General features: G+C 36.5%; 1 protein-coding gene across 1 annotated transcript in view; it reads left to right on the forward strand.

The window, feature by feature from the left end:
• Positions 1 to 12980, forward strand: part of CORIN (corin, serine peptidase) — a gene marked incomplete at both ends in the record, with an annotated part of 155267 nt that overhangs the window by 116455 nt on the left and 25832 nt on the right. Inside the window, 4 exons of the mRNA XM_082315508.1 lie at positions 2095 to 2326; positions 5466 to 5611; positions 8216 to 8323; positions 12613 to 12726. Of these exons, the coding sequence (XP_082171634.1) occupies positions 2095 to 2326; positions 5466 to 5611; positions 8216 to 8323; positions 12613 to 12726 (600 nt within the window). The remainder of the gene's footprint in view (positions 1 to 2094; positions 2327 to 5465; positions 5612 to 8215; positions 8324 to 12612; positions 12727 to 12980) is intronic.

Raw genomic sequence — 12980 nt, forward strand, 5'->3', positions numbered from 1 at the left:
GTACTTACGTATACTGTAAATAAGGGAGTAGCAAGATCTCTTAAACTGTAGGACAGACATCAGAAGGAAAGATTAACATTTGGGTTACTGAAATTCAGTCAGATGTTCCTGTGGAGTGTACTCTGCTTGTGGATCATAGGGAATTGGGTGTGTGAGTCGACGTTATTCTTTTCAAACCTACAATGACTCTTTTGCACATAATGTGATGGAAGCTTTCTAAACAGTGTCAAAATTGTAATCATATTGAAAACATGTGAAGAGCTATCCTACAGAGGCATTTCGGTGGACTAGATTTTCTTCTAGAATTCACCTGAACCCCTATAAATGTGAGGCATAACAAAAGAGAGAATGATATATGTGCATTTCTACCCTTTAGTCTTGAATAATGTTATGTTATACAAACACTTAGAACATTGCGTGTACTTTTGTGTTCATTTACTCGGGTTTCATCACGAAATACTGATGAACATTTAATATTCTGTACACATCAAGAAAAGGTGCTTACTGGGGAAAAATCAAAAGACAAAACCAAACTGATGAGGGCGTCTGGGGCTGAAGTGTGGGAGGACAGGGGAGAGTTCGTCGTGAAGAAAAGGAAATGGCAGTAATGTGAGGATTGTTGAAGTCTTTGAACCTCATATACCCCAAAGCTGGGACTAAGTGGTTTGAGACAACAGAAATAGTTCAGTATTAGCAGTATGCAAGGGTTTAGCAGAGAGGAAAAGCTGTATCTAAAATGAGCTTTGTGATCCTCAGAGGTAAATCCTAAAAGAGGCTGTAACAGGGAATGCCAGTTCTGCTGATCATCTGAATAATTGACTGTTGGATCTTCTTGCAACTTCTTCTTGAGGATCCAGCTATAGGATCACACAGTTGCCATACTGTGCTGGCAACTGACGCTAGCAACTGGCTGGCGGAGAATGTTAATTGTGCTAAGATGCATTTGCTTCCAGAATAGGCAAATATATCCAGTCTTTTGATAACACATGACTTTTGAATAGTGCACTTTTTCATGGAAAATTTTCTCATATTTCAAAAGTAAATAAAATTAAATAATTTCACATTGGTCTCAGTGCTAAATAAAAAGCTGAATTTCAGTCTGAATTGAAGTGAAATTCTGTTGTTTTCTGTTGCAGTGGAAAATTGAAAAATAAATATTTCTGACTACCAATTTGTGAAGAAATACAAAAGCTGTACAATTTTTTAAATCCAAAATACTCGGTCAGTTCAATATGTGTTCTGATAAACCCCCTAAAAGCTGGATGATTTTTGTATATAGCTATAGTCTGTGTAATCATATGGACTTGTAGCTGTTGCATTTATTTTGCTCTTGCTTATCTTTCTCTGTATTATCATTTATGTCTTACCTGAATTAAATGATTAGCACATTGACTGTCTCTTACTCAGTGTTTGTGCAATACATAACCTCATTGTCCCCATTCTTCCTTCAGATTTTGGAGTGAAAAAAAAAAAAAAAAAAAAAATCCTGCTTTCTGTTTTCTATACAGAGAAATTGTGTGGTCTCTGCCATTAGAGATTTTTCAAGACCCAACTGAATAAAGCTTTCAGAAACCTGATCAGTCCTCAGCTGGCCAGGCTTTGAGCAGGACATTGGACTAGACACCTCCTGAGATCTTTTCCAACCCAAAGTATCCTTAATTTTGACAATTGCCCTGCCAGTATGAGGTGTATTATGATAGCATAGTACACCAGTAGGAAGTGTGTTGCTGTATGGTACAGGAGGTCTTGAAAATCATCAGAAACTTGATTTGAAAAGAATGAATAAATCTGTTTCTAAAGAATGGTTTATTGTACCATGTTAAATGTAAGATGTTGCTCAAGAAGTTAATGCATATTGGTAAGGGAATATAAGTCTCTGAATAGGTTATTTGGTAGGCAGAGGTCAAACCCACCTTTCTTTACTGGTATGAACAGGCTCATATGGGGTATTGAGCTCTGAAACTTGTGGTTTCTCAAGCCTGAGAGGAAATCCCTGACTGATAAATTTGTTAAATACTTAGGTAATTATTTCTTCTGTATTTCATTCAATCTCATACCATTTGTGTTTCTTTTTTTGTTTTCTTTCTGTGAAAGGTCAGTGTGAACCAATTACTCTGGAACTCTGTATGAACTTGCCTTACAACTATACTTATTACCCAAACTACCTGGGCCACAGGACGCAGAAGGAAGCCTCTATCAGCTGGGAGTCTTCTCTTTTCCCAGCCTTGGTTCAGACCAACTGCTACAAGTACCTTATGTTTTTTGCCTGTACGATCTTAGTGCCAAAATGTGACCCCCATACAAATCAGCGGATCCCACCTTGCAGGTACTATGCTATACCTCATTTAATTCTTGACTGACATTGTCAGTTCCCAATTTTCTGTTTCTATTGAAAATGCCAGAAATTTTGCTTTGGAATTCCATAGCAAAAAGTGGAGAACCATATTTTATAAGATCATTAAATGCACTTTACTACACATGTGTGATTAGTATCTGAAGTATTCAAAACAAGGAGAGGAATAACAGTTCAATAATTTTTAAAATGTATATATTGAATAGAATAGAATAGACCGTTTCAATTGGAAGGGACCTACAATGATCATCTAGTCCAATTGCCTGATCAGTTCAGGACTGACCAAGTTTAAAGCATGTTATTAAGGGCATTGTCCAAATGCCTCTTGAACACTGACAGGCTTGGGGCATTGACCACCTCTCTAGGAAGCCTGTTCCAGTGTTTGACCACCCTCTCAGTAAAGAAATACTTCCTAATGTCCAGTCTAAACCTCCCCTGGCACAGGTTTGAACAGTTCTTGTGCATCCTATCACTAGGTAGGACATATCCTATCCTAGACACGTTAGCCTATAATGACACGGAGATTGTACTATCTGTGTATTTAAGTAGTCTCCAGCTGACTTTGGTGTTATTTCAGAACTGTGACGGATGTGTATGAAGAACAATCCTGGTCGAATCTCATGCTCCTTAGCGTTGGCATCAATTTAGGCATCCCATTACTGTATTTGAATCAGGAGAGTAGAGGTATTTTAGTTAACTGCTAAATATGCTTAATGTTCTTTAAAAAGTGCTGGATTGAATTCCGTTGCAGAAAATTACACATTTCTATGTTACATCTTTTTTTTTTTTACCTTGTATTTCTTTCTCCTACCAAGAAGGGGGGGATTTCTCTGCTTTGTGATGTGTACTCTTGTTAATTGTTAACCTGTTAGATTGATTCATAGACAATACCACAGATGAGATTTGACTGAGAGGTAAATAAAGAAGTCTGTTACTGAGGTTTTCTGATACCCCAACTGTGAGACTTGGTATGGGAAGTTGGGAAGGATTAAAAAAAAAAAAAAAAAAATACCAACTGCTTTTCCAGTTTTCCTAGCAGTTTTGCAATAGGCATCCATATGCACTGTGATGGGCACTACTTTGAAGATTATCTACATTTTAATTCTTTCACCACAGACTGACAACTAAATGGCTTGCAATAGCTTTTGGAAAGGGTCAGCTTTGGCCAAAGCTGTGAGTGTGCAGAGAGCACAGGACAGAAATGGCTTAGATGTCTCAGCTAACAAAATCAAATTTTTAAAATGTATTCACCATATTATTGTTGTTGGTTTTTGTCATTGGTAAATAAAAATTCTGGCATTCAGAAAGCTGAGGTTATAAAGTGGTGTGAGTCAACCTTTTTGATACTGAGGAGGATCTAAAAGGAAAGAAAGAGTCTGTAACTGTAGCATGGTTAAACAATGTCAATCCATTCATCCATTCCTTCCAGCTGCTCAACTCAATGCTGAATCATTTGTTGTGGAAAAACATTGACTCTTCTTCATGCAATCCCCCAAAACAAGATTAAATTTAAGAATATTAATGATGTATTGTTTTCTCAAAAGAGCATAAAATAATTGATCCTAAATGGATCTGTTTGTTTGCTTGGATTTGGTCACTGCATTTCTTGAAGCTTATTGCAGGAAAAAAAACGCCCCATTGGTCAAAAGATCAAAGGAAAATAAGTGGAATAAAATGCCTTCCATGAAAGAAGTGTCTTTTCCTAGAAGGAAGATCTGGAAAAATTAATCAAATTAAATAAAAGGCAAGTTAAAAGTGACATGAAGGAAACTGAAAAAAAATAGAAATGGGTGGGATCCTACTATTGAATATTTTTCAACCTGGAAGACAAAGGAGAATTTTCTTTGAAACAGCAGGACAAAGTTGAAATGATTATAGGTTTAGAAAATATGATCTGAAAGTTGCAATTAAATGAGTTGCTGAGTCTAGAAACAAGAGAAGACTTGGGGAGACATCATAGCCTTCAAATAGGTAAAAGTGAGCTTCTGTAAGAAAACAAATAAATTGTTCACCATGTTCACTGAGGTTAAACCAGGAAGCAATGGATTTAAAGTACATCAGGAGAGCTATAGGTCAGATATAAGGAAAATAATAGATATCTGTCTATGTGAATGAGTGATAAGGAAGTATATGAAATCTTGCTAACTAACTGAAGAGTTTTTGAGAACAGCTTAGACAAATACCTGGTAAGCATGATTCATGTTTCTGTTTGGAGGAAGAGGTGAAAAGGATGTTGAGGTACCTAATCCCATATTGCCTAGCTAATATTCCACAAAAATAAAAAAAAAAAAAAAAAGAGAGGCAGTTGAAACAAACAGGGATTCAAAATACCACAGATAAAAGGCAACTATTGTATTGAACAGCACATCAGCTATGATTTCAGGCAAAAGTAGTTGCTGAATGTTTAAATTAATGCTTAAAATAATAGGGGATTTTTCTATTATGTGTTTTCTCTTTGTACTTTTCAAGCATTTGACATTGGGTATTTTGAGAGACAAGATATTAATCTAGATGGACTGTACTAATTTTGTGTGGCAAGTCCTGTCTTTCTATGGTAAAAAAAAAAAAAAAATGTTATTCATGCCTTTTCCCAGGTGTGATACAGGCTTCTGTTGCTCTGACTAGCTTGATCTGTGCTTTGATTTTCCCCAAACTTTTAATTTTATTGAATTCCCTGGGGAGTTCTTTGCTCTTTTGTTTGCAGGTTGAAATATTTTGTCCTTCTGAAACCACATGGTTTCTGAGGTAGCATTATCAGAAGAGGTGGCATTTCACTGGTACGAAATATATTTAGCTATTTTTCTGAAGGAGGGCAGTTAGTGCTTCTTAAAAAAGGTTCTCTGCCATCCCTTACAGAGAAGAGGATGTTTGAAAGTAGTTATATTTGGCTATTATGTTATAACTCAAGTAATGGTCTGCATACAGTAACTTAAAATAATGTTTCAACAGTAGCAACATATCTTTTGATATATACTTTTTTTCACGTAAAGAAATCTGATTAACTGATTTTTCCTTGATCTTTAACTTTGGCTAGGATTATTAACTTCCAATAACTGGGAATTTCTAAGACTTTCACTCAGTTACTTTGTGCAATTCCACTTTGTCTCCTCAGGACATTATGTGTACAGTCTAAGGAACGCTGTGAGTCTGTGCTTGGGATTGTAGGTCTGCAGTGGCCAGAAGATACTGACTGCACTCAGTTTCCAGATGAGAACTCAGATAACCAAACTTGTCTAACACCAGATGAAGATGTAGAAGGTAACTCCTATAAATACATATAACAGGAAATTGAAGAGGTAATTAGGTTCCCAAAGTCACTGATTTTTTTTTTCCTGTACCTCCTCTTTAATGTCTAAACTGTGGAAATGATTCCAAACTGGATTTCAGGGAGTTTGGATACCTACAGTTTGCAGATAAGAGGAAGCTCTCTTAAGAAGTCTGTTCGAGGGAAGGATCAATTACCCTCACTCTGTGAAAGTCAGTGTTTGAGATTTGTTGCTAACACCACACCTACTGCTTGCTTGTGTTTATACTTCACTTTTTTACCTATTCAGATGATAGAATAATGCTTTTCTAACCAGGAGGCAGACTCTTGGCAATCTTAAAAAAGCTGAGCCCCACGACAGCTCAGAGAAAAATATTGTAATGTTAGTGTCTTTGCCAGCTATTAATTGCTCTTGGTTTTTGTTTGGGGAAAGTTTTGTAGACAGTTGTGCTAAACCAGCTTCAGTAGCAACTGACAAATTTCAGTTTTTGAGTTCAGCCATAATACTAATCATTGTGGGTGTGAGCATGGTACAAAAGAACGAAATGGCCTTAAATGCTTCTAGATATTCTTTATGTGCATTAGGAGAGAAGCTGTGCAGCTTTTCCTTCTGCAGCGGTCATTGGATGTGAGGTCTGTGGGGATTCTGCCATGCCTTTTCTTTTTCTTGCCAAAACACCAGTAAAGTAGCTGGGAAAACAGTGAGGTGGTGTGTGCCACAGTGCCTGCAATATGCTGATCGTGTTCAGTTCTCACTGTTCTCCTCCTATTCTCCTACACGGTGACGACGGTCCTTCCAGTCTTGATCTTGCTCAGAGAAAGCAATGTCAAAAGCTAGTTAGACTATAGTTCTTCTAGTGAAGATGTATTGCTGCGGATATAGTGAAGGAATCACGAAAGACCAGTGAAGCATATATAGTGGTCAGTTTTCTTCAGGCAAAATCCATGTGCACATATATCACCGTGAGGATTTTATAACGATGTGCAATACCATAGTAATGAAATCCTCTGTTATGGGATTCCTGAAGAGACAAGGAGATAATTTCCCTCTACAGCAGTGGGCTGGTGGAAAGGAGTTATCCATTACTACACAGCAGTGTGTAGGAAAGGAAAAGTAAGATTTGGCACAACAAGATGAATTAAAGAAAAATAACGTGACTTAATTTTCTCAGGTATCAAATATGTTTTAACCTTCCTCCCTGTGTTATTAGATCATTTGGCATTGAAATGTAACATAGAAAGGTTATCTTTTAAATATACTACTGTATACAGGACTAGTGTGTTCCATTTCTGGAACATAAATTCTATTCACTTATAATAATTACAATTTAAAAAAATTCTCACTTTAATTAGAGGGACTGTGCCTAGTAAGCTGATTCACTGCTTATTGATCATCTTAGGACTGAAATAGATATTCCTGGAAAATCAATGAAAAAGGAGGGGGTTTTTGTACTCTTTTAGAAACAGTGTAACTAATTAAGGAGTCTTATCAGAGTTGTTTTGGGTTCACTTACTGCTAGAATTTTTTGTGGATTCAATGCCAGATTTCTACTGACTACGAATGTTGGTTAGAAAGTCTTCCCTGGGAAGTTTAAAATCTTATCTAAATATTTCTGAAAAAAACACATGTAACAAAAGAAATTAAGCTTCTGAGAGCATTTAAAATGTTTATGATTACAAAATGTAGGTGATTTTCCAACTTAAGCTATAATTGAGAGTTATTACAATGTGCTGAATCGCTTAACTTTTTCTTCCAGTCAGTGCTCAATCCAAGAATACTGCTGGCCAAGACAGTATGCATTGTAAACGTAGTTATTTTCATAATGAGTTATTCTTAAATGTTGGCAGTATAGTTCACATACCTTTAATCGTTAGAATGTTATTTTCTAAGGCTCTTGAGTTCATTGATGATATTTTTGGTACAACTGTTTATTGAATCCTAAAATTTACCCAAGGAACTGCGTGGTATTTATCTGGGAGATTTTGCAGGAAGGAAAAAAAAATGGCAACATATGATGGAGGTCGTACATCAAAGTCAGTGACATGTACAGTGTGAAAAAATGGGTGGGTTTTTCAAAACCATCTAAATGAAGCTTTCTCCAAATGATACTGTGTAAGATGAGGCAGAAGTGATGTAAGGATTAATTAGTGGACATTCATAGGTGGCGTTATTAATTCAAATAGCCACACAATTGCCAAAATACGTATATTTTTTTTTATCCTGGGGATCTCTTATACTCATTTCAGCACATCAGATGATCTATTTCTGCTTCACACAACACCACAACAGTGAGAAAAGTAGCTAGAAAATCCATGACCACAATCTAAACATTGTATGCCAGTTATTTGGCAAAGCTTTGAAATTTGACAGAAGGTAGCATGTGAGGGAGAGCTCTGGAAAATATTGCTCCACCCCATTCACAGTGCAATTGTTAAGTCTTGCCTGCTACATAGTTCCAGTTTAGTATTGCACAGGCTTTGTATTCCTGTTGTTTACCTTTCCGAAACAGTCACCGTGATAAATAAATAAGTACCCATGTGATGATTAAGCTTGCAGCTTATGAGTCTTGTTTCTCTCTGTTCCTTGTCATTGACAGAATGCTCACCCAGTCACTTCAAGTGCCGTTCTGGGAGGTGTGTCCTGGCATCCAGAAGATGTGATGGTCAAGCTGACTGTGAGGATAATAGCGATGAGGACAGCTGTGGTAAATAAATTCGATGAGCTGGATCTTTTGAATGGAGAGTAGTTGAAGTATTAGAAAATGAGTTTTGTTTTTCCTTCAGTTGTTTGAACCATAGCATGACAGCTCAGAGGATAAGCCCCTTTTTCCCTAAGAAAAATGTTTGAAAGTGTTTTTTTTTAAGACTAGTGGCAGTAAAAATACTTTAGCAAGCACCCTTCTTGATTAATGTCAACACAATTTATGATATTTGATCATTTAGTTTCTGCTAACCATATTCCAGGATGTTTGAGTATTCCTTTAGTAACCAAGATAAAAAACGCTGCAGATTCAATTCTTCTGACATTGCTGGATGTTCTACTGAACTAAAACGTGACTACCTGGCAATTTAAATCTTGAAATCATAAATACAGTTTTAAATTTATACATGGTAATATTCTCATTATGATGTATTGACAAAAGATCTGTGTTGCTGAAGTGGATTCTGTACTGCAAGGGTCAAGAATTACATGTTTTTTCAGCTTGGTCAACCTCAAGTTGTAGGCACAAGCATAAAGTGGTAACCACAAAGTTTATTCTCCAGTATATTTCTGAGTTTAGTTATGGTAGAGATGCTCTTGGCTTTTAACTTAAGGGGATATATTGAGCTTGAGAATAACCAACAGATCTCTTGGCCACTATTTATCCTCGTATGTGGTGGCAGGAGAATTTTGAGAAGGAAAAAGGAGTTTATACTATTTCTTTATGTGACTAAAGTGTAGCCTCCATGGAGTTCTGCATGCTGGCCTGGCATCCCTAGGGGCAAAGAGAATAATTATACATCACTAAGGATTTAGAGAAGAGATGTGAATATGAGTAAAGGATTGGAAAACATGCCAGCAGAGTAGGGCTAAGGTGGACAACCTAATTTTTTTAACAGAGAGCAGGTTAAGATGGAAGAACAGTCTATATGAGCAACAAAGCTGTGGCAATAAAGGACTTTCTACTCAGCTGCACAAAAATAAAATAAGATCCAACACCTGAAAGCTGAAGCTAGGCTAAAATTCAAGCTTGTCAGCTCTATAAAATGCTTCTTTTTTTAAGAGCAGATTTTTTTAATGATTGGATTAACCAAGGGGTTATTTATTGCTAAGGCACGATGTAGTCTCAGTCTCTGGGAGTTTTCAAATCACACTTGTGTTCTCTCTCCTCTTTCTGCCCCATTCCTTTTCCCCTGCAAAAAGAAAGCAAAAAGAAAAAAAAGATACCTTCACTGAAACAGGATTTAATACTAGGTCGTTCTCTTGTTTGGATTATAAAAGGCAGAGCTGATGATCACAGTGACTCTTTCAGAGTTTGTCATCTCTTTACCTTTGAATCAATTGTCTCAATTGTCCTCCCTGCCAAATATTCTTTGTTGCCATCTGTTCTTAACTCCTTAGAATGCTAATTGCTATGCGTCTTTTAGGATAATTTTATTCTCCTAGACATTAACATATGAAATATTGCTTTAATAGATAATATTAATTTCTCGAGTGGATATCTCTCTGTCTCTGCAGTCTAGACAGAATGTCACTAGCAATCAGCGGAATTCTTATCAGTTTCTATAAATATGGAAGACTGTATCTGCTAGGAAATTAGTGCTGTCAGAGTGACATTACATTGACCGGGGGCAATGTTGTTACTGAAAAACAGAAAGTCCTTGTAGAGCTGCAGAAGTAACTGTCTCTGATTCATTCATATTCCATGTGTGCAGGACAAAATCAAAACTTGATGATCTTTCCGTGTGTAAATGGCTAGCTCACATTTAATTAGATTTATCCTTTTAAATTGGGTTTATACCATTTAATTTAAATGCTGACTGTCATTTAAAACCTTGTATTTGAAGTGCCTTAAATGACAGGCATGGAACAACTTCACAGTGCACGGAAGAGGAGGCTGGAAAAGACTAGCTACAGCTTTTGGATGCTCAAGCTATTCTGGCCAAAAAAGTAAGGTAGAACAGTCCAAAGGGACTAAGGTATATTCTGCCCATGCAGAATAGAGCTGTATTCAGCACCCACTGTCTCCTCCTGTTAGGAATCCCTATCATACTTCCATGTGATCTTTGTGAGAGGAAATCTCACCCATGCAGTTGCAGTGAAATCCTAAGACTTTAGTGCCATTTAGACTAGGATTTGGGGAGAAAATTTGACCCAGATTTCTGAATGTGAGACTTCTGAGTGCATTGCAGTAAAGTGTGAGGAAGGTAATTTCTGAAAATTATTATTATGATAGATCTTAAGATTTGTGGTATGAAATATGCTTGATTGTAATTGATCATATTAATTTACTGGCTGCTGAACAATGCCTCTGGCAGAGAGCAGAAGAGGGTCCTAGAAGAGGACTAAAGAAATTGAAGACGTAACATTCAAAACAGTATTGTCCTTGACTATTTTCTGCAATCTGAGTTCTGAGTGTAGTATTTTAGTTGAGAGAAGAATGTGGTGGTCTTAATGTTAATGACTTAATACTAATTGCATGGGGAATATACACATGAATAAAAGTGGTAACTTCCTTCATATTTTGAAGAAGAATGAAGGTAAGATCGTATGTGAGTCCCTATCTTTTGCTGAAACATATGTTTGACATGGGGGTAATATAAACATGGACAAGTTTTCCTACCTCCATTTTCACTTCCATGTCATTGTCATTAAATTAAAAATGTATGTATGTCACAAAAATATTTAAAGAAGAATATAAATACACCAAACGGTAGATGGCTCTAACCAACAAAACAGTATATTTGAACACTGAATTCACTAAGTAGTGAATTTTTCCTAGGGAATTGTTTCTATATTTGTCTATGTCGTACTCAAAGATAAATTTTGGAGAGTCATGGAGCACTTCACAGTGTAACACTATAATGTGTGATGAAGGGAAAAAGCAAACATGTATTTAATTAATTGTAAACACTCTGCTAAAAAACTGCAAGGTTCATAAATTATATTTTTTAAGCTTTTTTATTTTATTTTTATGTCAAGTTCCTAGCATGACTGACATTCTTTAATCTCTATTAGAGTAAAGGTTTTATTTGGTTTCAATTAATTTTTCATTAATAGTTAATCACAAATGTTGTCAAGAAGGAGACTTGGAAAATGGTGATACCCAAGAAAGTTCTTTGATCATGTGAAATTAGTTTCACAAGTTCAAGGCTATTTATTTCTCTGTGCTGTAACATTTATTTACATGGCTTTTTCAATCTAAACACAATCAAGCACTCCACACATCCAGTTACGGTTAAAACGTGAGTAGATTTTTCCAGTAATCATATGAGCTAGTAGTGAATCTCCGGTTCATGTTTGTAAAATATTCACTTCTGAAATAACACTTCTTGGAAACAACGTATCTGCTCAGTAACTTACTGCTGATATGCTGCTGTGGTTCCAGATCCAGGCAAATGGAGGTGCTGCTTCAGATGCAGTTTGTGAGCTTGTACCTTAGCTATTTGTGTGTGGGGACATCATGGCTGTCACCTGAATTTGAGCTTGGATTAAAATGAAAACTGGTATTATCATCTATAGAACAGGCCAAACAAGGCAATCAAACCATCTGTTTTAGTCAAGAGAGCACATTGGTTTTATGGCTTCTTATAAAACCAGATGTCAGATGTGCAGGACATGAGTATGTCAAAGTATTTAAACTGGAATCACAGTGAAGTGCTTTATTAGCTGATGGAAATAAATAGTGAAATAAAACAAGAGAAACCACTTTCTAAAATGCACCTTGGGCCGTTCTTAATTTCCCCTAGCTGACTAACAGGAATTTTACTGTCAAAGCACTTTGACACAGTTTTATAAGTATTTCTCTGGAAATCAGAGAAGCTGGTTAGCACGACTTTGAAGAGACAATAATGCAGTGTGTTCCCTGCATAATAATGAACCCTCTTGAAGTTTCATACAGCCATTGGGTCTTTCTAATCATTTCAAACTGGTTTGGTCTCAGATTATGGAACCAGGAAAACTGTGGTCAATACTTAGAGCATCTCTCTACCTGTCATTGTGATCTGCATTAGAATCTGTATCAGCACTGCCAGAAAAAAATTACGTATTTCTCATTATTATTTAAAAAGCACTGAAGTATTATGAAGTGTTATATATTTTATACCCATTCATCAAGTGTGCACTGTGACAGTCTTATTTCCGTTTCTTTGTTGGTAACTATTCTTGATACCTTTTATAAATTTATATTGCAAGTGAAAATATTTTGGGTGTTTCATGATTATTAAGGAAGAAGAAAACAGTTGATTTGATATTGCATGCAAGTGTTTCAAAACTCTGCTTCTCTGCCTCCAGGCTGTAGAGAAAGGGATCTTTGGGAATGTCCTTTGAAGAAGCTGTGCATCAAACACACTATGATCTGTGATGGTTTCCCAGACTGCCCTGACATGATGGATGAAAAGAACTGCTGTAAGGGCTTATGCAGTTTGTTAGTCCCATAAAGAGCTGATCACGTTTTTGGGATCGTGGGGTGCAAAATAAATGAAAGTAAAAAGGTTTTCTACAGACAGATAGGCTTAGTCATTCCCTCAGTTTCCTTTTCAGTTTTGCTATGGCACCCATTTATCTCTTTCCTCATCCTGTGTCCTCTGTTGTTCACATCCTTGCATCCTTGCTGTCTCCTTGGTCACTCTGGTCCTCTCTATTTTTCTCTCTCCCCCCCT

The sequence above is a fragment of the Platalea leucorodia genome (assembly GCF_965183815.1).
Source record: "Platalea leucorodia genome assembly, chromosome: 6".
NCBI lineage: Eukaryota > Metazoa > Chordata > Aves > Pelecaniformes > Threskiornithidae > Platalea > Platalea leucorodia.